Consider the following 26,797-nt stretch of genomic DNA (forward strand, 5'->3'; position numbering starts at 1 on the left):
TACGCTACAAAAACAAGGTATTATATCACTTATTCCAAAACCCGGAAAAAACTTTGAATCCTTATCAAACTGGCGCCCTATTAGTTTACTAAACAATGATTATAAAATTGCAACAAAAAGTATAGCAAACAGAATAAAAAAAATATTACCATCAATCATTTCAAAATCTCAATCTGGTTTCATAAAAGGACGTTACATTGGTGAAAACGTTCGTCTTATCCAAGAATGCATTAACTATTTCAACAATTCAAATAATCCTGGTCTAATATTCTTTGCAGACTTTGAAAAGGCATTCGATTCGCTTGATCATTCATTTATGTTCTCTTGCTTAGAAAATATGAAATTTGGTGAAAGTCTCATTCAATGGGTCAAACTATTCTATACCGATATTAACAGTATAATCATTAACAATGGCTTCTTTTCGAACAGTTTTAACATCGAACGAGGGGTTCGACAAGGATGTCCACTCTCATCATCGCTATTTATTATTTGCATCGAGTATCTATCACATCACATCCAATCAAATAAACACATAAAAGGCATATCACTAGAACCTGACGAAGAAATCAAACAATCCCTATTTGCTGACGATGCAACTTATTTTTTAAATGACAATTACGATTCTTTCCATAACCTAATAGAGTCGCTAACCCTTTACGGAATGACATCGGGTCTTAAACTAAACAAAAGTAAATGTACTGTGCTTCGAGTAGGTAAATTAAAACAAAGTAATGTTCAATATAAAAAAGAAATGAAATTTAATTGGACATCCGAAGAAGCCACAACGTTAGGAATTACTTTCACAAATAATGAAAAGGATACAGTTCTTAAAAACATACTACCTAAATTACAGAATTTTAAAAACTGCTTAAAATCATGGCATCATCGTAAACTTACACTAATCGGAAAAAAACACAGTATTGAAAACGTTTGCACTTCCTAAATTAATATATGTTTTAACAGTTCTCCCAAATCCACCAAATGATGTTATTAACGATATAAAATCAGCAATATTTAATTTCATATGGGACGGTAAGCCTGAAAAAATAAAAAGAACTCAGTTAATTCAATCTGTAGAAAATGGAGGTATCCAATTAACGAACATTGACTCATTCTTGAATGCAATCAAATGCAGCTGGGTTAAAAGATACCTAGATAATACCAATACGAGTAAATGGAAATTATTCTACCAGAAAATCCTAAAAAAATATGGTGATCCTTAATCTTTAAATGTAACATCAGCAATACTATCTTACATGAAATTGCAAACGAAAACATATTTCTGTCTGATGTTCTATCAGCATGGAGTGATGTCACTCATAACTTAGAAACCCAAACCAGCAGTAAAACAATTTTATGGAACAATAAAGACATAACTTCAAACAATAAGACGTTCTTCTATAAAGACTGGTTTGAACGAAGCATTAAGTATGTCGACCAATTATATGACTACAGAATTAAGGATTTCTACTCTTTTGATAATATATGCTACATATACGGAACATCTTCAAATCATTTTCTGAAGTACTACACACTTATCAAAAGCATACCCATACACATTAAATCTGAAATCAATACAAATAATACACCATGTACTCAAACAACATTTGTAGAAAACATACTTGGAAGAAAAAACAAAACAAATAAAATATTTTACACACTACACATTAAAAACCCTACAGAAAACTCCAAAATCCAAAATAAATGGCAAGTCCATTTTGGAGAAAATGAACTTAATTGGAAACACATATTTACCATGCCATATAAAGCAACTATTGAAAGCACACTGAGAAATTTTCAATATAAATACATCCATAGAATTATAGCTACAAATAAATATCTCTATAAATGCAAATTATCTAACTCAAATCTGTGTGACTTCTGCAGTGAAAACATTGAAACTATAGAACATCTTTTTTGGGAGTGCAAACACATACAGCCTATTTGGAATCAATTAATATCTTTTCTTGAACAACATCAACTAAACGTTAAACTATATTTCTTAAATGTAAGTTTCGGAATTAACTCATTGAAATCAATAGACTGTAATAATATTGTGAATTTTATGGTTATATTGATGAAATATTTTATCTTAAACATGAAGTACAAAAAACAAGTACCAAATTTTAATTGCTTTGTCGCTAGTCTTAAACTAAAAATCCAGATTGAGAAAGAAATAGCCCTCAGTAATGACACATTACAAATCTTTGAACAAAAATGGAATCGGATTAAATTCTCATAATGTTTTGTCCACTTATATACATTTCACTCTAATGTTAGTTTATCTCTCTAAAATAGTTTTGTTTATTTTTATTTTTTTAATTTTATTTTTCAATCTAACAAGATCGTTGTGAATATAAAACAAAAAACACAAGTCCAGTATGCTTTCTTCCGACTTTATACAACACATCATTTTTCATAACTATTCCTCCGTTGTGCTTTTCTTTTCTCTCTAAAAAAATAAATATATATTAGCATATCTTGTAAAACATGTCTGAACTTTATTGCTTTGTAAATCACTATGTTGTATGATCATATACATGTTTACATTGTATGTATGATATTGAATTAAAAAAAAAGTTTTAAAGACCCACACTTGCCAGATACTTTATAGCTTAACAGAGGTATATTTAACAATTTAATCTGCACTCTGCAGTGGCCGTTTAGCTCAGTTGGCAGAGCGTCGTGCTAATAACGCGAATGTCGTGGGTTCGATCCCCCCAATGGCCAAGTTTTTATATTTTTGTTTCTTTTTTGAATGGCATTAGTTATTTCCAACTGGACACAATAACAATCATAGGACACATATAACACAAGCCGTATATTGCCATAACTAAGTCTAAAAAATCCACACTGAGCAGATACAATTGTACATAATACAAAACATAGTTATCTTTAACAATTTAATCTACATTATGCAGTGGCCGTTTAGCTCAGTTGGCAGAGCGTCGTGCTAATAACGCGAATGTCGTGGGTTCGATTCCCCCAATGGCCAAGTTTTTATTATTTGGGTTCATTTTAGAATGGTATAAGGTATTATCAACAGGCCCAAAAACTAATACGACGCATATTACACAAGCTTTATATTGTCATAACTAACTTTTAAAGACCTACACTGGTCACATTCACAATAGCAAAACATAGTTATGTTTAACAATTACATCTACATTATGCAGTGGCCGTTAAGCTCAGTTGGCAGAGCGTCATGCTAATAACGCGAATGTCGTGGGTTCGATCCCCCCAATGGCCAAGTTTTTTTATATAATTTTGGTTCTTTTTAGAATGCCGTTAGTTATTATCAACTGGACACAATAACAATCATAGGACACATATAACACAAGCCGTATATTGCCATAACTAAGTCTAATAAATCCACACTGAGCAGATACAATTGTACATAATACAAAACATAGTTATCTTTCACAATTTAATCTACATTATGCAGTGGCCGTTTAGCTCAGTTGGCAGAGCGTCGTGCTAATAACGCGAATGTCGTGGGTTCGATCCCCCCAATGGCCAAGTTTTTATTATTTGGGTTCATTTTAGAATGGCATAAGGTATTATCAACAGGCCCAAAAACTAATACGACGCATATTACACAAGCTTTATATTGTCATAACTAAGTTTTAAAGACCTACACTGGTCACATTCACAATAGCAAAACATAGTTATGTTTAACAATTACATCTACATTATGCAGTGGCCGTTAAGCTCAGTTGGCAGAGCGTCGTGCTAATAACGCGAATGTCGTGGGTTCCATACCTCCAATGGCCAAGTTTTTTTTTATTATTTTGGTTTATTTTAGAATGGCATAAGGTATTATCAACAGGACCAAAAAACTTAATAGGACGCATATTACACAAGCTTTATATTGTCATAACTAAGTTTTAAAGACCAACACGGGTCACATACTCTATAGCAAAATATTGTTATGTTTAACAATTACATCTTTATGCAGTGGCCGTTTAGCTCAGTTGGCAGAGCGTCGTGCTAATAACGCGAATGTCGTGGGTTCGATCCCCCCAATGGCCAAGTTTTTATTATTTGGGTTCATTTTAGAATGGCATAAGGTATTATCAACAGGCCCAAAAACTAATACGACGCATATTACACAAGCTTTATATTGTCATAACTAAGTTTTAAAGACCTACACTGGCCACATTCACAAGAGCAAAACATAGTTATGTTTAACAATTACATCTACATTATGCAGTGGCCGTTAAAGGGATCTTTTCACGCTTTGGTAAATTGACAAAATTGAAAAAAAGTTGTTTCAAATTCGTAAGTTTTCGTTTTAGTTATGATATTTGTGAAGAAACAGTAATACTGAACATTAACCATGCTCTTATATAGCCATTATATGCATCTTTTGACGATTTTAAAACCTAAAAATTATAAAGCGTTGCAACGCGAAACGATTGAATAATTTGGAGAGTTCTGTTTTTGTCGTTAAATTTTGTGAAACTACGAAGATTGCTTATATAAGGTATAAACTACGTCAAGAATGTGTACTCGGCGGAATAGCTCAGTAGGTTAAAGCGTTTTTACTTCAGGACTCTGGCAGGACTCCAGGGGTCACTGGTTCGAAACCTGCTCCGGGCAATGTTCTTTTCCTTTTTTTCTTGATTTTTTACTGGAGCTTTTACGATCCAATGTTTACATTTATCAATATAAATCATTTAATGAATAAGTTTAAAAAATGCCAAAATCTGTGAAAAGGCCCCTTTAAGCTCAGTTGGCAGAGCGTCGTGCTAATAACGCGAATGTCGTGGGTTCCATACCCCCAATGGCCAAGTTTTTTTTAATTATTTTTGGTTAATTTTAGAATGGCATAAGGTATTATCAACAGGACCAAAAAACTTAATAGGACGCATATTACACAAGATTTATATTGTCATAACAAAGTTTTAAAGACCAATACGGGTCACATACTCTATAGCAAAATATTGTTATGTTTAACAATTACATCAACATTATGCAGTGGCCGTTTAGCTCAGTTGGCACAGCGTCGTGCTAATAACGCGAATGTCGTGGGTTCGATCCCCCCAATGGCCAAGTTTTTATATTTTTGGTTCTTTTTTGAATGGCATTAGTTATTTCCAACTGGACACAATAAAAATAATAGGACACATATAACACAAGCTGTATATTGTCTTAACTAAGTTTTAAAGACCCACACTTGCCAGATACTTTATAGCTTAACAGAGGTATATTTAACAATTTAATCTGCACTCTGCAGTGGCCGTTTAGCTCAGTTGGCAGAGCGTCGTGCTAATAACGCGAATGTCGTGGGTTCGATCCCCCCAATGGCCAAGTTTTTATATTTTTGGTTCTTTTTTGAATGGCATTAGTTATTTCCAACTGGACACAATAAAAATAATAGGACACATATAACACAAGCTGTATATTGTCTTAACTAAGTTTTAAAGACCCACACTTGCCAGATACTTTATAGCTTAACAGAGGTATATTTAACAATTTAATATGCACTCTGCAGTGGCCGTTTAGCTCAGTTGGCAGAGCGTCGTGCTAATAACGCGAATGTCGTGGGTTCGATCCCCCCAATGGCCAAGTTTTTATAATTTGGGTTCTTTTTAGAATGCCGTTAGTTATTACCAACTGGACACAATGACACTCATAGGACACATATAACAAAAGCCGTATATTGCCATAACTAAGCCGAAAAAACCCAGACTGGCCAGATACAATTGTACATAATAGAAAAACATAGTTATCTTTAACATTTTAATCCATATTATGCAGTGGCCGTTTAGCTCAGTTTGCAGAGCGTCGTGCTAATAACGCGAATGTCGTGGGTTCGATCCCCCCAATTGCCAAGTTTTTATTATTTGGGTTCATTTTTGAATGTCATAAGGTATTATCAACAGGCCCAAAAACTAATAGGACGCATATTACACAAGCTTTATATTGTCATAACTAAGTTTTAAAGACCTACACTGGTCTAATTCACAATAGCAAAACATAGTTATGTTTAACAATTACATCTACATTATGCAGTGGCCGTTAAGCTCAGTTGGCAGAGCGTCGTGCTAATAACGCGAATGTCGTGGGTTCCATTACCCAAATGGCAAAGTTTTTTTTAAATTCTTTTGGTTTATTTTAGAATGGCATAAGGTATTATCAACAGGACCAAAAAACTAAAAGGACGCATATTACACAAGCTTTATATTGTCATAACTAAGTTTTAAAGACCCACACTTGCCAGATACTTTATAGCTTAACAGAGGTATATTTAACAATTTAATCTGCACTCTGCAGTGGCCGTTTAGCTCAGTTGGCAGAGCGTCGTGCTAATAACGCGAATGTCGTGGGTTCGATCCCCCCAATGGCCAAGTTTTTATATTTTTGGTTCTTTTTTGAATGGCATGAGTTATTTCCAACTGGAAACAATAAAAATAATAGGACACATTTAACACAAGCTGTATATTGTCTTAACTAAGTTTTAAAGACTCACACTTGCCAGATACTTTATAGCTTAACAGAGGTATATTTTACAATTTAATCTGCACTCTGCAGTGGCCGTTTAGCTCAGTTGGCAGAGAGTCGTGCTAATAACGCGAATGTCGTGGGTTCGATCCCCCCAATGGCCAAGTTTTTATAATTTTGGTTCTTTTTAGAATGCCGTTAGTTATTACCAACTGGACACAATAACAATCATAGGACACATATAACACAAGCCGTATATTGCCATAACTAAGCCGAACAACCCACACTGGTCAGATACAATTGTACATAATACAAAAACATTGTTATCTTTCACAATTTAATCCACATTATACAGTGTCCGTTTAGCTCAGTTGGCAGAGCGTCGTGCTAATAACGCGAATGTCGTGGGTTCCATACCCACAATGGCCAAGTTTTTTTTATTATTTTGGTTTATTTTAAAATGGCATAAGGTATTATCAACAGGACCTAAAAACTTAATAGGACGCATATTACACAAGCTTTATATTGTCATAACTAAGTTTTAAAGACCAACACGGGTCACATACTCTATAGCAAAATATTGTTATGTTTAACAATTACATCAACATTATACAGTTGCCGTTTAGCTCAGTTGGCAGAGCGTCGTGCTAATAACGCGAATGTCGTGGGTTCGATCCCCCCAATGGCCAACTTTTTATAATTTTGGTTCTTTTTTGAATGGCATTAGTTATTTCCTACTGGACACAATAAAAATAATAGGACACATATAACACAAGCTGTATATTGTCTTAACTAAGTTTTAAAGACCCACACTTGCCAGATACTTTATAGCTTAACAGATGTATATTTAACAATTTAATCTGCACTCTGCAGTGGCCGTTTAGCTCAGTTGGTAGAGCGTCGTGCTAATAACGCGAATGTCGTGGGTTCGATCCCCCCAATGGACAAGTTTTTATATTTTTGTTTCTTTTTGGAATGGCATTAGTTATTTCCAACTGGACACAATAACAATCATAGGACACATATAACACAAGCCGTATATTGCCATAACTAAGTCTAAAAAACCCAGACTCGCCAGAGACAATTGTGCATAATACAAAAACATAGTTATCTTTAACAATTTAATCCACATTATACAGTGTCCGTTTAGCTCAGTTGGCAGAGCGTCGTGCTAATAACGCGAATGTCGTGGGTTCGATCCCCCCAATGGCCAAATTTTTATTATTTGGGTTCATTTTAGAATGGCATAAGGTATTATCAACAGGCCCAAAAACTAATACGACGTATATTACACAAGCTTTATATTGTATTGTCATAACTAAGTTTTAAAGACCTTCACTGGTCACATTCACAATAGCAAAACATAGTTATGTTTAACAATAACATTTACATTATGCAGTGGCCGTTAAGCTCATTTGGCAGAGCGTCGTGCTAATAACGCGAATGTCGTGGGTTCCATACCCCCAATGGCCAAGTTTTTTTTATTATTTTGGTTTATTTTAAAATGGCATAAGGTATTATCAACAGGACCTAAAAACTTAATAGGACGCATATTACACAAGCTTTATATTGTCATAACTAAGTTTTAAAGACCAACACGGGTCACATACTCTATAGCAAAATATTGTTATGTTTAACAATTACATCAACATTATGCAGTGCCCGTTTAGCTCAGTTGGCAGAGCGTCGTGATAATAACGCGAATGTCGTGGGATTGATACCCCAATGGCCAACTTTTTATAATTTTGGTTCTTTTTTGAATGGCATTAGTTATTTCCTACTGGACACAATAAAAATAATAGGACACATATAACACAAGCTTTATATTGTCTTAACTAAGTTTTAAAGACCCACACTTGCTAGATACTTTATAGCTTAACAGAGGTATATTTAACAATTTAATCTGCACTCTGCAGTGGCCGATTAGCTCAGTTGGCAGAGCGTCGTGCTAATAACGCGAATGTCGTGGGTTCGATCCCCCCAATGGCCAAGTTTTTATATTTTTGTTTCTTTTTGGAATGGCATTAGTTATTTCCAACTGGACACAATAACAATCATAGGACACATATAACACAAGCCGAATATTGCCATAACTAAGTCTAAAAAAACCAGACTCGCCAGAGACAATTGTGCATAATAGAAAAACATAGTTATCTTTAACAATTTAATCCACATTATGCAGTGACCGTTTAGCTCAGTTGGCAGAGCGTCGTGCTAATAACGCGAATGTCGTGGGTTCGATCTCTTCAATGGCCAAGTTTTTATTATTTGGGTTCATTTTAGAATGGCATAAGGTATTATCAACAGGCCCAAAAACTAATACGACGTATATTACACAAGCTTTATATTGTATTGTCATAACTAAGTTTTAAAGACCTACACTGGTCACATTCACAATAGCAAATCATAGTTATGTTTAACAATTACATCTACATTATGCAGTGGCCGTTAAGCTCAGTTGGCAGAGCGTCGTGCTAATAACGCGAATATCGTGGTTTCCATACCCCCAACGGCCAAGTTTCTTTTATTATTTTGGTTTATTTTAGAATGGCATAAGGTATTATCAACAGGACCAAAAACGAATAGGACGCATATTACACAAGCTTTATATTGTCATAACTAAGTTTTAAAGACCCACACTTGCCAGATACTTTATAGCTTAACAGATGTATATTTAACAATTTAATCTGAACTCTGCAGTGGCCGTTTAGTTCAGTTGGCAGAGCGTCGTGCTAATAACGCGAATGTCGTGGGTTCCATACCCCCAATGGCCAAGTTTTTATTATTTGGGTTCATTTTAGAATGGCATAAGGTATTATCAACAGGCCCAAAAACTAATACGACGCATATTACACAAGCTTTATATTGTCATAACTAAGTTTTAAAGACCTTCACTGGTCACATTCACAATAGCAAAACATAGTTATGTTTAACAATTACATCTACATTATGCAGTGGCCGTTAAGCTCAGTTGGCAGAGCGTCGTGCTAATAACGCGAATATCGTGGGTTACATACCCCCAATAGCCAAGTTTTTTATTATTTTGGGTTATTTTAGAATGGCATAAGGTATTATCAACAGGACCAAAATACTAATAGGACGCATATTACACAAGCTTTATATTGTCATAACTAAGTTTTTAAGACCCACAGTGGTCACATACTCTATAGCAAAATATTATTATGTTTAACAATTACATCAACATTGTGCAGTGGCCGTTTAGCTCAGTTGGCAGAGCGTCGTGCTAATAACGCGAATGTCGTGGGTTCGATCCCCCCAATGGCCAAGTTTTTATAATTTTGGTTCTTTTTAGAATGCCGTCAGTAATTACCAACTGGACACAATAACAATCATTGGACACATATAACACAAGCCGTATATTGCCATAACTAAGTCTTAAAAACCCACACTGGCCAGATACAATTGTACATAATAGAAAAACATAGTTATCTTTATTAATTTAATCCACATTGTGCAGTGGCCGTTTAGCTCAGTTTGTAGAACGTCGTGCTTATAAAGCGAATGTCTTGGGTTCGATCCCCCCAATTGCCAAGTTTTTATTATTTTGGTTCTTTTTAGAATGGCTATAGTTATTATCAACTGAATCAAATAAAGAATATGACGCATATTACACTAGCTTTATAATTATTGTCATAATGAGGTCTTAAATACCCGCACTGGCCAGATACTCTATAGCTAAACATGGGTATATTTAACAATTTAATCTGCACTATGCAGCGGCCGTTTAGCTCAGTTGGCAGAGCGTCGTGCTAATAACGCGAATGTCGTGGGTTTGACCCCCCCCCCCCCCCCTTGGCCAACAAGTTTTTATTATTTTGGTTCTTTTTAGAATGGCATTAGTTATTATCAACTGGACAAAATAAAGAATAGGACACATATTACTATGTCTGTATATTGTCCTTATGAAATCTTAAAGACCAACACTTGTCAGATACTCTATAGCTAAAGAGAGTTATATTTAACAATTTAATCTGGCTATGCAGTGGCCGTTTAGCTCAGTTGACAGAGCGTCATGCTTATAACACGAGTGTCGTGAGTTCGATCTCCCCAATGGTCAAGTTTGTATTATTTTGGTTCCTTTTTGAATGGCATTTCATGATTTGGTATTATCAACTGGACAAAATAAATAATATGACACATTTTTCAAAAGCTATATATTGTCATAACTAAGTCTTAAAGACTTTAATTTTCAGCAAATATCAGTTGTACATATGAACTATGAATACACATTAAACAATAGTTCAATGGCGTCATTTTAAATATGTAGAACTCATTTGTATAAGTAGTCGGCAAAGCGTCGTTCTAATAACGCAATGTTACGGATTCGATCACCACACTTGCTAGATATTTTGATTGTTGTTGTTTGCAGAATTGCGTCAGATAATATCATTTGGACATTTGAACTTTTCAAGGGACCTTTTCACAGATTTTTGCATGTTTTGAAGTTGCCATTAAATGCTTTATATTGATAAATGTAAACATGAATCTAAAAAGCTCCAGTAAAATTTCAAGAATAAAATTTTAAAAAAGGTAACCTCAGCAGTGCTCGAACCACTGACCCCTGAAGTCCTTAAAGTAAAAACGACTTAGACCACTCGACCATCCTTTCTCATACAATAATAGATGTATTTTATACTTTATATAAGCAACCCTCGTAGTTTCACAAAAAAATAACGACAACAGAACTCTCCAAATTATTAATTCGTTTCGCGTTGCAACGATTTATAATTTTCAGGTTTTTAAATCGTTCAAAGATGCATATAATGGCTATTTTAGAGCATGGTAAATGTTCAGTATTACTGTTTCCTCACAATTATTATAACTAAAACGAAAATTTGCGAATCTGAAACAACTTTTTTCAATTTTGTCAATTTACCCAAACGTGAAAAGGCCCCTTTAAGGCATACAATAAATGTGTAGTGTCATATCCACTATGTGAGAATAGATTGTATACGTGGTCGGTTAGTTGACTTGGCAGAGCGTCATGCTAATAACGCAAATGTCAAGGGTTCGATCACCACACTGGCCGGATATTTTGATTTTGGTCGTTTGCAGAATTTCGTCAGATAATATCAGTTGGGCATATTAAGTATTAAGACACATTGTGCCAAAGTTGAAAAGTGGCATATTCAATATTTTAGACAAGTTTGAATATGTATCATGTTAACTCAGTTTGCACAGCGTCGTTTTTATAAAGCGAGCGTCGTATATTCGATCCCGACATTGGCACGATATTTTAACTTTCGTTGTTTCAATGGCGTCAGAAAAATATGAATTTAACACATGAATTATATATACAAAACACTACACTAGTTTTTAGTGTTATATTTAATGTATAATACCAGATTGTATAAGTGGCCTGTTAGTACACTTGGCACAGCATTGGGTCTATCATCACACGATACAATATATTTTGATTTTGGTTGTTTGAAAAATAGCCTCGGATAATATCAGTTGTACTTACGAACTATTACGACTCATATTCCAATCTTTGTATAGTCTCATATTCAATATGTGAGACCTGATTGTTGAAGTGGCCTTTTAGCTAAGTTTAGTGCGTCGTGCTAATAATGAGAATGTCGTGGGTTCGATCGAAACACAGGCAATACATTTTGACTTTCGCTCCTCAATGGCGTCAGATAATATCAGTTGGACATATGAACTACATTTGTATTAACAAACATATATCAATAGATGTATAGAGCCATTTTCAATATGTGAGGCCAGATTATATTAGCGGTCGGTTGATTTTGGTTATTTGCAGAATTGTGAAAGATAATTTCAGTTGTACACATACACTATTTAGAACAAATCACAAAAGTTGTATAGTGGTTGTTGGTTCAATCCCTACACTGGCCTTATTTTTTATTTTTTTATTTTGGTTGCTTGGTGAATGACGTCAGTAAATAGCGTCACATGGCATGTGTTTCCATTAAATTTGTTTGTCATTTCAGATGATTAAAGTGTAAGCACAAGCTGTATGTCAACGAAAATACTTTAGCTTTGGCTAAATGGCCTTGAATTTTGAGAAACCCTTCTAGCGCAGATCCACCCCATTCTTACTCTATGGTTTATTTATGTTTAATACTACATGTATAGGCCTTTAATTTCCAAATTTTAATTTTAAAAAATGGATTGTTAATCAATTTTATGGAGTAACACTCGTAAAGCGGCCAGCACAACGCATCCAAAGAGCTACCAATACACACATATGTTTCTATGTAGATCTGTGTTCCAGTCACAGTATCCACTAGACTGGGTGGATGCGTGCTTGGATTCAACGTCTGGCAACGTTCCCCGAATACCTGCTTAATTTATCCTTCGCATCTGCATTAATCTTCCCCCGCTGTTTTTCGCTGTGCTGTCAGCAGTGTCTAATTAATTCGCACTGCTAATTGCTCTCATATCTTCGTCAATCCTACTGCAAATATGCAGGCTCAAACTCAAATACTTCAGAATTTCAGGTTTAAGTGTTGAATCTGTAATTCCCGTCTTGCAATGGCCATATCTCCTACAAGTTGTTTCTATGAACATGTCGCTCCGTATTGCATTCCCTACCACCGGAACATGTCTAATGAGATGCTCACTATTTAAGAACTTGTCTTGTTCGCTTTCGGGCATTTCTCCATTGGCCTTAGATAATAGAGGACGTATCTCGCGTAGTTTTTGGTGTGCAGCGGCAAAGAAGTATGATATAATGAGCTTAACTGATGCCCAGTGCAGCGGACAATCACCTCCTCTTTCTGCTCGAACATACAACATTATTAGAAGTTATTGCCTTAATCAAATAATCAACCCTCAATTTACATTGTAGACGTTCGACTGGTAGATGCTATAGTATTACAAAACATTTCTAGATCATCAAATTTCTGAAAATTATTTTCATTGAATTACTCTGTCATTATCCGTAATGCCCGTCGTTCTGTAGATATTTCTTCCCATTTAGGAGATTCCAGAAATTGTTGACTCAAGCAGCACTTCCAATCCACTATTTTCCATGAGCTATTTTCTATTTTCCACTGATCTCACAACTGATCTTTAAACACGTTTCACTTATCAAATGGAAGTAACGTGTGTAAACTGTTAGATAACCCGTTCCCCCATAAAAAGCAAAGTGAAAACTCGCAGTCTGTTCAGGTTGTATGCTGTTTGCTGCTCATCAGTATCTAAATGTTGGAAATGAAGCCTTTAAGACTTGAATCCAGTAAGAAAGGTCTTTAATTAAATGTAACTTTGTAAGGGACTACACATGCGTCAAAATACGTATCTTATTGGTAAAGGGTTAATTTATAAGGAGCATAACATAATTGAGAAGTATAATTAATTCATTTGCGTAGCCCATGCTTACCCGATGTAAATCAAACGGGTGTAAATCATTTGTGCGTAACGAATATGTGTATATGATGTCCGCACCTAGTGTATTATGCAGTATATTTGTATTTAGTTATAGTTTCGTTATGTCATCCCTGATTGTAAAGGTCAAATGATACATTTAAGGGTTTTTAGTGGATAATATTAAACGGCCTTTACAAAATGCCATTCAGAAATACAATAAGTTCAGTTTGTATAGCATGAAATTCCGATTCAATGAAGTGGAATGGAATTTTAATTTGCGTGTTAGCTAGAAGTTTATTTCGATTGATTCACTTCAAAACCTTAACAAGCATGCATAGCGCATTTCTATTTTAGAGTGAACAGATCCAAAATCATGGATATGTTATAATTACCATGTAAGCGCACATACCTTAAACTGCTGAAAACGCCGGCCATCAATGACGCCATATTACCGGTAGATTTCTAAAAAAAAAAATCCCAGCCCGGCACCATTTAGATTCTTCTTCAGAAGCATTTTCCCTCAAACAAAACACTTAAACATTTACTTTGCACCTAAATGTCGGGTATATGTCATTTTCTGTCGCACTAACAACTGATTGAATCAGTACAAAGGTGTTCAAAATCTTTCGTAAGGCTGATCATGGTTATAGTTATTTGTAAGTCGTTGATTATGAGACCCTGGTCCCATTTGTACTATCAATATATGTAATAGATATAGTGATGTTGAGTAGTTGCACGCAAACAGTTTCACATTAAATGACTAAATACAAAGAGGGAGACACTAATGTTAAATTACAAGTCATCTTTTTGGAACTTGGTCAGTCACATCATATAAATGACCTCTAAAAAACGCGTGGAGTTGCAGTTGAATATTCAAAGTAGTTACTGAGATGTGTACATGTTGCAGACAAACCTTATGCTAAATTTCATCTAGAATGCAATTCTTAACCGGACTTTTATAAGTTAAAAAGGTAACATAATCCTGCTAAAAGCTGCTCACAATAATAGTTCTTGGTCATTGATCGTTCATAAAGACAATGAACACGTATGTTAAGTTTTATGCTAATATCTGCTGTAGGTATAGAGGTGTGGATTAGTTGCACGGTAAACGTTAACCCTAATCTTCTAAGTGCAAAAAGTGACATTATTCTGCTAAATTGAGGTAAGAGGAAAGAGTTAAATGGACCTTGTTATGGACCTTGGTCAGTGACCTCACGTACAATTTGACCTCGAACACTTATTAAGTTTCAGTTGAGAAACGTAGAAGAAACAGTTGTTATGGAGAAGTTTCACGTTTACTTTAACCAGAACAATACGCAGACGCAGAAATTTTGGTGAGTACTGTAGCTCGGACTTGAAGGTGAATAGTCGAGCTAAAAATGGCTAGTGAATGCAACTTAGCTCCGCGCAGAAATCTGACCTGTTCTAAACATATCGGCATTAAAATATGGGTCAAGTGGGGTCAAACACTAGGTCACTTCAAAAACAACAATTAACAACCTCATAATCGTACACTTTTAGCACACCGTCATTTAGAGGCCTCATTTTGTGCAAGATATCGACAATATCTAGGCCATGTCTTTGCCAAGTGCGGTCAAAAACTACGTTACCATGGGGTCAGCATGTGACGTCAAACAGCCAACAAGAGAAGAGTATTTTGTAGATGGCGTGATATTGAAGTATATTGGTCAACTAATGTATTTCTCGGTAAGTAAATATTAGCATGTTACATTTTATCCGGTAACCATAAATCTTCTCACAAGCTGTAAACAAGTTTTTAATTTGCAGTTGCATACGAATATATTTGTTTCTAACATATATGAAATAAACCTTTTTCAAAAGTGACGTGGCAAGTAAACAGACGCTATATCATCAACACACATAAAATCGCCAGATCAATGTTTCCGGCTGACTGGATTGATACATAATCATCAATACATATTGCAAATGCATCGGGTTCTAAATAATATTTTTGCGTAAAGATTTCCCTGTTTCAGCTTAAAGTATCTGCAGTTTTCACATTATGATTCCGAAGTTTGCTTCCCACTGAATGAGATGGAAAAACGGTAATGAAGCGAGCATCAATTCCGCACTTAGGGCACTGCTTTTTCACGTTTTGATTTGTGAATTTTCACTGCTATTGATAGATTTTTACCACCTGAACGGCAATATGCATTCAATTATACGTTTTCAAATAGTGGCGTTAGTAATAAAAGAATCCGATATAAAATAGTCGATACAATTCTCTCATATTTGTCCTTCACAACAAACACATCAGTAGTCTTTGTCAGCGTATTACTATATATTTCACCCACAATATTCTGGGCTTAATTGAAGTATTCTCCAACGGCTATGCATCCGTCATTATAAACGCTGGTAAAAATTATACATATGTTTCTTTTAAACATTGGTAACTTTTCGGATATTCAGGTATAGTAACCAGTAATGTAAGTTGATTGTATAAAAGCGTTTGAACGCAAAGTTACAAAATCGCACATAGTGTAATTTAACCGACGGAAAGGGGAATCATTGACACTTCCAACTGCCAATCGTAACACTTCGTCCATCTCCGGATTCTCCGTAAAGACTACCTTATGCAATAAATAGCCGGTTGGGTCCAGAGTGTTCCAACTGCGAGAGCGTTAATTGCATGTACGCCTATTGTTCAAAGAAATGCTTTTGTTTTTGAAACTGATGCAACATATACTTTATCGTCGTACAATGTGATTTTTTCTAATTTTGGTTTTAGTTGTGGTTTCATAACTGCATTATAAATTGACATATCCCGGTTCTTAACAACAACGGCACGAACTATACTGTACACTCTTATTTACCAAATATACTTATCGAGTATGGCATGGCACGTTTGCCATTCTTTGATAAATTATATTTACATAGAATTCTTTTCTTTTGCAATAAAATAATTTAACAGGCCTTAAAATATTGCTCAAGATAAAACAATAGTTTACGTTCTATGCTGAAATCTGCAAACATAACCGGTTTTACATATTACTATTATTTGATAAATTGCTCCGGTGAAATTGAACAGCAGTTATGTAGAGTTCATGACGTAGCGCGAGTGACGAAGTGGAACGTTTATCCAGTATACAGGTCATAACACATTTCAATATTTCTCGTAGCATTAATACGATGACATGAGACATTTATTTAACCAGTTTAAATATATCATTATATGCCTGAATGCATAATCATCTGTTATTTTGTTGCATGGATTATAAGCGGACTTTATAACATAAATAGAGGTAAGATATTATTCCGAATGTTTATTGTCTTGTTTGGTACTTTAGTTGTGAAACAAATTCATTAATATTTATTACTTTCGATGAGATTTTTATTCTACTCATAGCTAACATTAAAAAATAAAAGTCGGTTCGTGTTCTCCAACCTGAGAAAGCATTCTAATTTGAGTGTATCCGATCACACACGGCATACCCCCCCCCCCCCCCCCCCCCCAAAAAAAAAAAATAAGAAGAAAGGATTATGTGCGTCCTTAAGTTCGTTAATTTAGGTCGGGAAGCGTATTGTCCTGTCTTTAAGGTCGAATAAAGCGTCAGTCACTACCGTCACACCCCTTGACACCGTGGCAACATCTACCCCAAAAGCATCCCCTGTCAATTAAAGGAAGCACTCCGAAGCATAAACATAAACGATAGATCTTTTGCCGCGGTTTCAATGGCTGTATGCCTCTGGTAGGTCATTGTAGTCTATGTCCTATCATTTGTTCTAGTTCTTCGATGCGTGTCCTAAAGATTCGTAACCGTCTTCGTAGTTCTTCGTCATCGAAATATCACAAATTGTGTCTGTTTACTTGTGGAAATTGTCTACTTGGTCGATGGTCAGCGTATATATGTCGACCATTATCAGCTATAGAAAGTCAAAGCGGGTTTATGTTTGGGTTATTGTTTGTGTTTGCGTGACATAATGCATTTTGGCTTCATATTAATAGTCGGTGTAACAATATATATGCTGAAGCAGACTTTTGTGTATCAACTGTGTACTGTTGCTTCTGAACAAACAGTACATCCGTAATTTTAAAGCACGATGTACATAGTTTGATTTATTGAGGCATACATTATTGTTTTTGAACGAAAATGACATCCGCAATTGGAAATCACACAGAACGTACTTTAATTCACTGGATCATAAAGTGTATATTGCTTTCATGATGCAAGCATTTAATAAAGATGATGGTAATAATAAACATAATAAACATAATAATAATAATAATAGTTATTATTATTAATTCAGAACAATTCATAATACAACCATTTGTACTTCTACTTCTACTTCTTCTATTGCAAATAATATTCATAATAATTATATTAAAATGTTATTGATAATAACATTCATTATATTTATTATCAAAATTATACTACTACTACTACTACTTCTACTACTACAACAACAACAACAACTACTACTACTACTACTACTGCTACTACTAATAATAATAATGATATTAATAATAATACAAATTATTATTATTATATTTAAATTGAACAATGCATCAGTATTTGCAATAATTCAACACTCTTGCACACCGTTCGGAATCGTCATTTATCATCCATGTATTATAACTAAGAATAGGTATGACAGCATTAACAGTGACCAATGCTCTGATCCCTATTTTTAGTAGCAGCACTATCGTGAAAGATATACATATGCTATTTCGCAGTTATGTTTTAATTGTAAATAGCCGGAAGAAAACGCTTTAACATTAGTGATCGCAGAAGCATTTTATGGAATATATCACAGGCGCCACAGATCGTGAGCACTTTGTATACATTGTAAATGTTATATTCAAACATACACGTATTATCGTTGTTTTTTTAAAACGTTTTAAATACTTGCGCAATAAAATGTCATGCGCAATAAATGCGTGGTTTTTTTTAAATCCAAGAACTCGCATTAAATATTATCAGAATATCTTGAACAGATGAAAGAACGCGATGTAGAAAAAAAGATTTATTTAATGTGCGGTTTATGTACCGATTTGAAACTATATAATAAAATAAACAAAAAAATACATTTGAATTAATTAAAATTCTTTCTTAGATGTAGAATGGTATTTTAATTACCAGTTTTCTACTGAAAAATAATTTGCACGGGGTATATTTTGTAAGTCAATAAATCATCGCTTTATGTACTACAAAGTCTATGAGATGAATGGACAAAAATTAAAATTTGAAACCAATATCTTTTGTCGATTAATAACTTCCAAATTACGACGATCGAAACGAGATGTAACTTTAAATGTTATGTCTATGAGGCAATATAATGGATTTTGCTAGTGCAATGTTAAGAGAAGTTCAATTTGATTAATATATTCAACGACTCAATAGAACACTGACCATTAATAATTTAGAATGAAACGCAGCTCTGTTATTGCGTCAAATAATCACATGTGCGTGTTACTCATAAATGACATTTATTTATGAGACTGACAGTTGTGAACTAGCCACGAGCATATCTGTCAAAATATTGAAGCTTCGTCGATTTATTTTATAAGCATATATGTTTATCTATGAATAATGATAATAACTCCCATTCAATCATAATAAAAATCCAATAAATATTTATCCGATATTAGTAGTGGATATCGTGCTAAAATTAGATATGTTGAAATATTGGGATCCCAATTTAGCCTGTCATGTGCAAAATACAGAACTTTCATTTATATAACGTTCACTTTATTTGGCAACGTCAGAAGACTTAATGGATGCCTCTTATCTATTTTTTTTGTGTTAGTGCTTTTTCAATGTTAAACATTTTGTTTTCATCGTTTACATTATAACACTGGTCAATATCAACCTGATCATCGTGTTATTTAAACATATTTAGTTTGTATCTTGGTGATTTGTTTTGTGTCTCTCATTTTGTATGTGCTATAACCTTCGTGTCAGGATGTATTTTTATTAAAAAGTGTAATTTTTTAATAATGTGAAAAAACTTCAAGACATTAAGAGAATGAGTTGTATTAATGATTGTAAGTGTCCGTAAAGTTACTCCTTAAGTTGGCATTAAGTTAATTTTTAATTGCAGTATTATATATTATTATTTTTTTTTTATTATTATTAGAATTATTATTTATATTATCTTTAAAGCTCAATCTTTTTTATGTAATTTTGTCATAACCAGAGAGACCTAAAAATAGACATTATAACACTGATTATAACACTAAACTATTTCAAGGTGTGGTGCAACATTTTTTTTGTGTAAAAATTATTTTGAAGAATTTAGAAGTCATTATTTCCTTTACTTTTTGTCGCACGGAAAGTAAAAAGTGGAGCATAAGAGATGGAATCTGCGACACATACCAATATCGGAACCCCTGATGACGCTTTGAGACAAATGCACCGTTTTAGGTAATACAAATTTTGTATATAAGTACTTAAAGTAAATAATAAATATAGCGATTCCGCGATTGTGGTGTAGCTATATAACTTTCGTTGAATTATTATCATAACTTATCCAAATAAATGGTTCATCGACAATTACATATAATTTTGGATAAGAAGATTCGAAATGATGAAAAGTGGTTAATATTTATAAGTATGATATTAACATGGATTGAGTGTGTTAAAATTCATAGAAGTATGTTATATATGAGGTATGAATGTAACTATATACGCATTTATTTTATAGAACACTTGTTTTAAAAGTAAGTGTCGAATAGCAACATTGTATATTTGCACATTTTCGGACTTGTATGATTAATTTTTTTGCTAATGTACGTGCTTTATTATCAGTTTCAGTCATTTTAAGTGATAACTTTGACGACTTTATGTTTTCAAAATTCATTTACGCAAAGGATTAAAAATAAATCCACCGGTACAGATACATCAAGGATTCTAGATGGTTTATATGCGTTCGGTATAAAATGTAGCTTGGACGCTTTCCCGCTCTTGTATGCCAGCAAAAGGAACATATATGCACTGCCCTCACTGCCTTCGTTTTAAAAAAAAAGCTAAATTTCACAGAGCACATGCATCTGACAGATAAGTTTCTAGCATGCACAAATGAGTTTCGGCAATGTTTGTACTGTATAGATGCGGATTTCAGTTCGTTGGAAAACGCATTCGTACTAGTAAAATCCCTATAATCAGGTTTGATGATATATGCCAGACTCATGAAACAAATGGTTTTGGAGAAGTTCAGCGGCTTGAATTATTTTTCCCTGGTTCTTTAACGTTTATCCCGCCTCCTTTTGATGAAAGGCTTCCCATCCAAGTCACCGATGACAGAGAGGATGAAATCCCTACAGAGCAACTAACGGATCGTAGTGGACAAATGCATTCAGACACACGACACGAGCAAAATAATAACCGCATTAATTTTGAGGTATAGATCTAAAATGTCAATATATAAGAAATTGTCTGTTCTTATTATTCAAGAATCCGTTCATCGTTAACAAGACTTTTTGGACTTCCACGCACTTCATCCAAAAATGTGTTTGTGTTTTAATTCAGAAAACTACTTCGGACATTATGTAAATGCTTTTTTATTATTGGCATTTTTCATTTCTTTTAATAGAGAGCCAAATATCCAGAGTTCGAGGAGATACAATACAGATTGGAATCATACCGCGGAGTAGCACTATGTGACGCTGGATTCTTTTACACCGGTAATACAGTTAATAAAATTTATAAATACAAAAAGCGTGTCAAAGAAGACATACAGACGGACGGACAGACGGACGGACGGACAGGCAGGAAGGCAGACAGACAGACAGACAGACAGACGGACAGACAGACAATAAATAAATAAGATTTTTTTGCAAACTTGAATGTACTGGAAACTTTGACCGATTTACATTAGGACTTTGGATTTATGGTCGCTTACTAAACATGTGCTAATATTAATATGCATGCTGTTTATGCAAGGTCACAGTTACGACCTCGTGCGGTGTTTCTGCTGTGGAGTTGGCCTGAAAGACTTCTCTGACACGGACAATCCGCTGTTGGAACACACAAAACATTCCGAAAAGTGTCCGTTCCTGCTGGACCACTTTGGAAGTCTAGAAGCCTTAGAAAAATATAAAGTAAAACTCTCCATATGTTTATCATCCTCGCTTTAATTTAACATGAGTGTAACATTTCAATAATTATTACTAAAACATGTCGCAATAGGAATACTGTAAAAAAAAAAAAAGTCGGGATTTTTTTCACAGATCGATTTATTTAAGTTATAGTCTTCCATATATTTTCCATGTAAACTTTCAAGAGTATTTTACGTTTTTCACACTGATACAGTTTATCGCATAAAAACTGTACACTGGTAAATATTTCTAGAATGACATCAAAATGATACAAAACATCACATATTTAGTCGTTAAATAAATTGAGAAATCCATGTTGGATCCGATTGATTTTAATCTGGACTTTTTCCATTCTAAACATACTGCGGAAAGCCCGTGGTACAATAATATGACACGCTATATGTTTACGCGTAAACGAATGAAAAGTACAATTTGGAATTTGACATGCGAACAGCTTAGCTGCTTGACGATTGTATGTGCAAGATAAATGACACTATTGCTTAAGGATAACGGTTTCAAAGGGTAACTCAAGTATACACATCCAGATTTTGTCGGCACCACTTAAATGATCAAGTGTGAACAACTCATCTGAAAGTGTTTAGTTGACATACACACGTATGTTCGCGAAACATGATATAACTGAAATTTATTGTATATTCATTCTAGCAAATATTCGTAACGCAGGATCCTGAAGAGATCAGGCGAAGGCAGCGTGCCCTGTTTCAAAGGCAACAAGGTATAAAGCGTTTCAATACGTAAGTAAAACAGTACCATTTTAACGCACAGTGATGTATAAAATCAACAATATGATTGATGAATTCCTACAAGTCATTTTTGAATGTATTGTGGTTATTATGTTTCATACATTACACTTGCACTGGTAAAAAAAACATAACATATTGCACATGAAACACCGTAGTGGTTAATACATAATAATAATCATGTTCTAGGTCGGCAAGTCTCAAACTACAGAGCAAAGCACGAGGGGTTCCGAACGCTTAAATCTCGCATGGATACTTTTACAAATTGGCCTCAACATTTGTCCCAGAGACCAGAACAGCTGGCCGAGGCAGGGATGTACTACACAGGTAGTTATAGCCTTGCAGTAAATTTGAGAACAATACTGATGCTGTGCCAGAATACTGTAGACATTAACCGGAACAGAATATCCTTATCAGTAACACAACAAACGCTGAAATGTTAAATTTTGAAACAATTTTACATTTTAATAATGAAAGTAAATTAATGAATTAGGATGAGGTCACTAAATGGTAATTGGCGCACGACAATGTCATTGAACTTTTGTTAAAAAGTCAAAAACATAATTTGTATGTAGAAAAGAAACATAATTTGTATGTAGAAATCGCCATAGGCGTACTAATCGGCAAATTTGGTCAATCAAAATAAATTGTTAACAACAGTATTTGCAATATACTAAATAGGTAAATACTGATAACGTCGCTAACGATCACAATTTTCATCACAACGGCACCATTCATAGGTTTTGTTTTGCTTTCAAAAAATAATTTAATTTAGTTTATTCCCTGTTTGTCTATTTAACTAAAAAATCTGTTATGTCATTTGATCTTGTGCCTTTGACATGCGTTTAGTATCTTTATGTTTATTTTATGGTATGTTACGAAGAAAATGTTGTTGTGTGTTGCGCTATTGTGATATAGTGTAGTAATTAAAAAAGATTTTATGTGAACACAACCAAATCTCATCAAATGACTGTATCGGTACATCAAACCCGCTCTGATAAATAGAAGTTCACAATTTATACGTTCGTTTTACTTCGAATAAAAATGTTACAATGGCTAACGATGTTTTCAACTAAACGTTTGTAATAATCATGCACACTCAAACTAAGGTATTCAATTTGTCTAGATTGTCATATTTACAACATTTTCCTCATGGCTAGGTGTTGATGATCATTGTCGCTGCTTCGCGTGTGACGGCGGCTTGAGAAAATGGGAACCAGGAGATGATCCTTGGATAGAACACTGTCGGTGGTTCCCGGCGTGTCTTTATGCAAGAGAAATCAAGGGCGACGAGTTTATCAACCTCGTCCAACTTTCTGCCGATCAGGCCTTAGAAGTGTGTTTTTTGTTAATAGAATTATATTAAAAAGATATGCTTGTAAATAAAAATAGTGTTTTTTTTATGATTTTAAGTATGCTCTTTGTAGGATAATACAAATCATGTTTAGATTACTAAGGGGGATATTGACAGAATAATACGTTAGGTTTCTTCTTACTTTAATAACACAGCGTAATAAGAAATAAAACGTTTCTAGTTGTGAAATGCATTTATAATATTGGAAGTTTATTGCAGGAAAATGGATCAATTCTTCAAGACGAACCGAGTGGTGCTATGGCTGCTTTAAAAATCGACGATGCGAAAATTGAAATACTAGCGGAAAAAAATAGAGAACTTCTAGTTCAGGACATGGGGTTTTCTATTGAAGATGTAAAAACTGCCCTTTTTGAACTTGCCCATCAAGGTAAATGTTGTTTAAATGCTGTTATGGTTCTTTTTTGAGTTTTTTTTTTCTTGAAATTGTTAGGCATTATAATTACGACAATTAAACACACTCATATTTTGCACTGTTTCAGGCATTACTCACCCAGATGTTGATGATATAATAATTCGGCTGGAGGTTATGAATGAGAGAAGACAGCTAGAAAAAAACTTAAAGGAAACACACGTACCACCAGATCCGGGAGGTACATTTCCAACAGGTCGGGCATATACATTAAAAGTTCTAATCGTGTTTTGTGTATTCATTTAATTGGTTTTACAGTAAAAGTTAAGTGTGCAAAGTCTATACATTAAGATACACGTTACAGTTTCTGAATTTCATCAAGGCTATGGTTTCACGTGTTTACGTCATGTGACAACAATCCTCAGCCGCTCAATACTCTAACCACGAAGCCAGCTTTTTTGTAAGCGCTGATATTGTAAAAACTTATTAAAACTACAAATCATTAAAACAAAAACTATGACACATGTGATCATCTGGTAGTTTTTCCTGATGATCCAATATCCTTTGATATGTAAATAAATGTAGATTGTTGTATCACTTTTTTCTTTGCAGAACGATTACTGGAAGAAAACCAACGATTAAAGAGTATGCTAATGTGCCATTTGTGCCACAACAACCCAGTGAACGCATTGTTTCTACCCTGCACCCATCACAAGTATTGTTTGGACTGCACAGAACACAGCGACAGATGTCCAGACTGTAACAGAACAATTAAGGAAAGGGTTCGCACATATATGATATGAACTGTGTTCTGTCATTATGATATCTCGATATATAATGAGAGCTTTTAAGGCTTCAAAAAAACTAAGCTTTTTAAATATTTAATCAATATATTTTGAACTTTTGTATATTTATTTATTTGTAAGAACACTGTGTGTAACGTGATCTTAATATTACGTGAGTCTTAATTACACATTTACAAGCGCTGTCACTGTAAGAGCCGAATACCCACCCAAAATATTTCTTTCCCCAAAATATTATCATGACCGTCAAGTTTGGGACAACAGGCACGTTTTATTATTTATTTTTTTTAATGCGTGTGCATGATTGTTTATGAATTATTATTAAAAAATATGTATTGACAGCTAAAGCTTTTGCACAATTTATTTTTACCTAAACAATTCTAAAAATATTCATAACGATAAGTTTTTGGATCTTATATTCTCTCAAGGTCTGTCATCTATGTATACAGTGTTTTGTAAATATCTTCAATACTAAGTGAGTTATTCTCTGCACATGAACTGTTGACTGAAAGGCAATAAATTCAGAAGAAAGAGTTATGGTTCTTAAATTGTGCAATTCCTCCAAAAGCCCTTAATTATTATATGAAATCTCATTTGAATTCATTCATTTACTGAGTTTTTCTTCGAACGAGAAAACTGACGGATGCAATTTCGGATGGACGGAATGAAACACGAACGTTGGGATTACTGTGCAGAATCATTTGAAGAAAAAGTCGTTTTATCCTTGCTTAAAGGCCACCAAGTGTAGCGGTGATAAAGATGAAGAATCGATTACTATATACATTTCTTCGGGCTGATAAAACTATTGGATGGCTCCTTTTAATTGCATATAAAGGGAACAATCTCCGTCGTTGTATGTGAAATATAATATAAAATACAAGATTTGATCAGATAGAACCTCAATGGGCAATTACTTGAGAATATCTGAAATCAAAATATATATTATATAATACTGACATGCAATATTGGTTTTAATAGTTTGTACAATCAATATGAGTGCATCGATTATGAAAATAAAGTCAATACATAATTTAGGTCGTATTTGGACCGTTTTTCAAAGAAATGATTCATATTTATTTGATAATACTTCATGCGATCAAATCACATATTGTCAAACCTTATTGAAACCGTGTTACCACTCAAGAAGCCCAATTTATTACTCAATCGTTAAGAATCGTTAAGAAACGTGATAAGATGTATAACGTATATATAGACAATATCTAGGACAAAATCGATTCTTAATCAAATGTGTTGAAGTGGGGTTAAAAACTAGCACTCAGAATCAGCAGACGATTTATGCATTGACCTATAGTATAAACCACAGGTGGTTAGCGTGTGGCTATAATATTAATTAGTGAAAACATCATTTTGAATGATAAATAATCATATTATAACGAAAAATTAACTTTTCTGAAAAAAAATATTTCACTATCAAATATATATATAACAAGGTATGCAACTCAAAATCAGCCCAAAACGGGGTGCATCGCTTTGAACAGCAATATCTCCATCAATTTTGCACCGATTTTCACGATTTCGGTCTTATTCAACGCAGAAATGAATTTCCTTTCTGGAAATGTATATGTCTTGCAATATTTTTACAAATGCTGGGTCAACTTTTAAGAAATAACACGATACACAACACGC

General features: G+C 34.1%; 1 protein-coding gene, 1 long non-coding RNA gene and 18 other non-coding genes across 20 annotated transcripts; all 20 read left to right on the forward strand.

Annotated features, from left to right (window-relative positions):
- The first annotated feature begins 2,657 nt into the window (after positions 1–2,657).
- Positions 2,658–2,730, forward strand: Trnai-aau (transfer RNA isoleucine (anticodon AAU)). The gene has a single exon. It is a non-coding gene; the product is annotated as a tRNA-Ile (tRNA).
- Positions 2,731–2,922: 192 nt separating this feature from the next.
- Positions 2,923–2,995, forward strand: Trnai-aau (transfer RNA isoleucine (anticodon AAU)). Its single transcript has one exon. It is a non-coding gene; the product is annotated as a tRNA-Ile (tRNA).
- Positions 2,996–3,177: 182 nt separating this feature from the next.
- Trnai-aau (transfer RNA isoleucine (anticodon AAU)) lies at positions 3,178–3,250 on the forward strand. Its single transcript has one exon. It is a non-coding gene; the product is annotated as a tRNA-Ile (tRNA).
- A 196-nt stretch (positions 3,251–3,446) lies between these two features.
- Positions 3,447–3,519, forward strand: Trnai-aau (transfer RNA isoleucine (anticodon AAU)). The gene has a single exon. It is a non-coding gene; the product is annotated as a tRNA-Ile (tRNA).
- Positions 3,520–3,959: 440 nt separating this feature from the next.
- Trnai-aau (transfer RNA isoleucine (anticodon AAU)) lies at positions 3,960–4,032 on the forward strand. Its single transcript has one exon. It is a non-coding gene; the product is annotated as a tRNA-Ile (tRNA).
- A 950-nt stretch (positions 4,033–4,982) lies between these two features.
- Trnai-aau (transfer RNA isoleucine (anticodon AAU)) lies at positions 4,983–5,055 on the forward strand. Its single transcript has one exon. It is a non-coding gene; the product is annotated as a tRNA-Ile (tRNA).
- A 185-nt stretch (positions 5,056–5,240) lies between these two features.
- Positions 5,241–5,313, forward strand: Trnai-aau (transfer RNA isoleucine (anticodon AAU)). Its single transcript has one exon. It is a non-coding gene; the product is annotated as a tRNA-Ile (tRNA).
- Positions 5,314–5,498: 185 nt separating this feature from the next.
- Trnai-aau (transfer RNA isoleucine (anticodon AAU)) lies at positions 5,499–5,571 on the forward strand. The gene has a single exon. It is a non-coding gene; the product is annotated as a tRNA-Ile (tRNA).
- Positions 5,572–5,764: 193 nt separating this feature from the next.
- On the forward strand, positions 5,765–5,837 carry Trnai-aau (transfer RNA isoleucine (anticodon AAU)). Its single transcript has one exon. It is a non-coding gene; the product is annotated as a tRNA-Ile (tRNA).
- A 443-nt stretch (positions 5,838–6,280) lies between these two features.
- Positions 6,281–6,353, forward strand: Trnai-aau (transfer RNA isoleucine (anticodon AAU)). Its single transcript has one exon. It is a non-coding gene; the product is annotated as a tRNA-Ile (tRNA).
- A 185-nt stretch (positions 6,354–6,538) lies between these two features.
- Positions 6,539–6,611, forward strand: Trnai-aau (transfer RNA isoleucine (anticodon AAU)). Its single transcript has one exon. It is a non-coding gene; the product is annotated as a tRNA-Ile (tRNA).
- A 192-nt stretch (positions 6,612–6,803) lies between these two features.
- On the forward strand, positions 6,804–6,876 carry Trnai-aau (transfer RNA isoleucine (anticodon AAU)). The gene has a single exon. It is a non-coding gene; the product is annotated as a tRNA-Ile (tRNA).
- A 187-nt stretch (positions 6,877–7,063) lies between these two features.
- On the forward strand, positions 7,064–7,136 carry Trnai-aau (transfer RNA isoleucine (anticodon AAU)). The gene has a single exon. It is a non-coding gene; the product is annotated as a tRNA-Ile (tRNA).
- A 185-nt stretch (positions 7,137–7,321) lies between these two features.
- Positions 7,322–7,394, forward strand: Trnai-aau (transfer RNA isoleucine (anticodon AAU)). Its single transcript has one exon. It is a non-coding gene; the product is annotated as a tRNA-Ile (tRNA).
- Positions 7,395–7,587: 193 nt separating this feature from the next.
- On the forward strand, positions 7,588–7,660 carry Trnai-aau (transfer RNA isoleucine (anticodon AAU)). Its single transcript has one exon. It is a non-coding gene; the product is annotated as a tRNA-Ile (tRNA).
- A 704-nt stretch (positions 7,661–8,364) lies between these two features.
- On the forward strand, positions 8,365–8,437 carry Trnai-aau (transfer RNA isoleucine (anticodon AAU)). Its single transcript has one exon. It is a non-coding gene; the product is annotated as a tRNA-Ile (tRNA).
- Positions 8,438–9,148: 711 nt separating this feature from the next.
- Trnai-aau (transfer RNA isoleucine (anticodon AAU)) lies at positions 9,149–9,221 on the forward strand. Its single transcript has one exon. It is a non-coding gene; the product is annotated as a tRNA-Ile (tRNA).
- Positions 9,222–9,660: 439 nt separating this feature from the next.
- On the forward strand, positions 9,661–9,733 carry Trnai-aau (transfer RNA isoleucine (anticodon AAU)). The gene has a single exon. It is a non-coding gene; the product is annotated as a tRNA-Ile (tRNA).
- Positions 9,734–16,844: 7,111 nt separating this feature from the next.
- On the forward strand, positions 16,845–21,422 carry LOC127871885 (uncharacterized). The gene is made up of 4 exons (XR_008045596.1): positions 16,845–17,066; positions 20,102–20,189; positions 21,042–21,165; positions 21,358–21,422. It is a non-coding gene; the product is annotated as an uncharacterized LOC127871885 (long non-coding RNA).
- Positions 21,420–25,683, forward strand: LOC127871884 (inhibitor of apoptosis protein-like). Its single transcript, XM_052415147.1, has 8 exons — positions 21,420–21,448; positions 21,708–21,865; positions 22,529–22,598; positions 22,813–22,950; positions 23,784–23,959; positions 24,197–24,365; positions 24,478–24,603; positions 24,960–25,683. Exons 4-8 carry the CDS (start codon positions 22,872–22,874, stop codon positions 25,148–25,150), a joined length of 741 nt encoding a protein of 246 aa, XP_052271107.1. The 5' UTR covers positions 21,420–21,448; positions 21,708–21,865; positions 22,529–22,598; positions 22,813–22,871; the 3' UTR covers positions 25,151–25,683.
- Positions 25,684–26,797: the final 1,114 nt, after the last annotated feature.

Source organism: Dreissena polymorpha, chromosome 3, assembly GCF_020536995.1.
Source record: "Dreissena polymorpha isolate Duluth1 chromosome 3, UMN_Dpol_1.0, whole genome shotgun sequence".
Classification (NCBI taxonomy): domain Eukaryota; kingdom Metazoa; phylum Mollusca; class Bivalvia; order Myida; family Dreissenidae; genus Dreissena; species Dreissena polymorpha.

Coding starts and splice junctions, on each gene's coding strand:
- LOC127871884 (XM_052415147.1), top strand. CDS start 22,872: ATGGATACTTTTACAAATTGGCCTCAACATTTGTCCCAGAGACCAGAA. Junction 22,951..23,783: donor GGCAGGGATGTACTACACAG/GTAGTTATAGCC, acceptor CCTCATGGCTAG/GTGTTGATGATCATTGTCGC. Junction 24,604..24,959: donor GGGAGGTACATTTCCAACAG/GTCGGGCATATA, acceptor TTTTCTTTGCAG/AACGATTACTGGAAGAAAAC.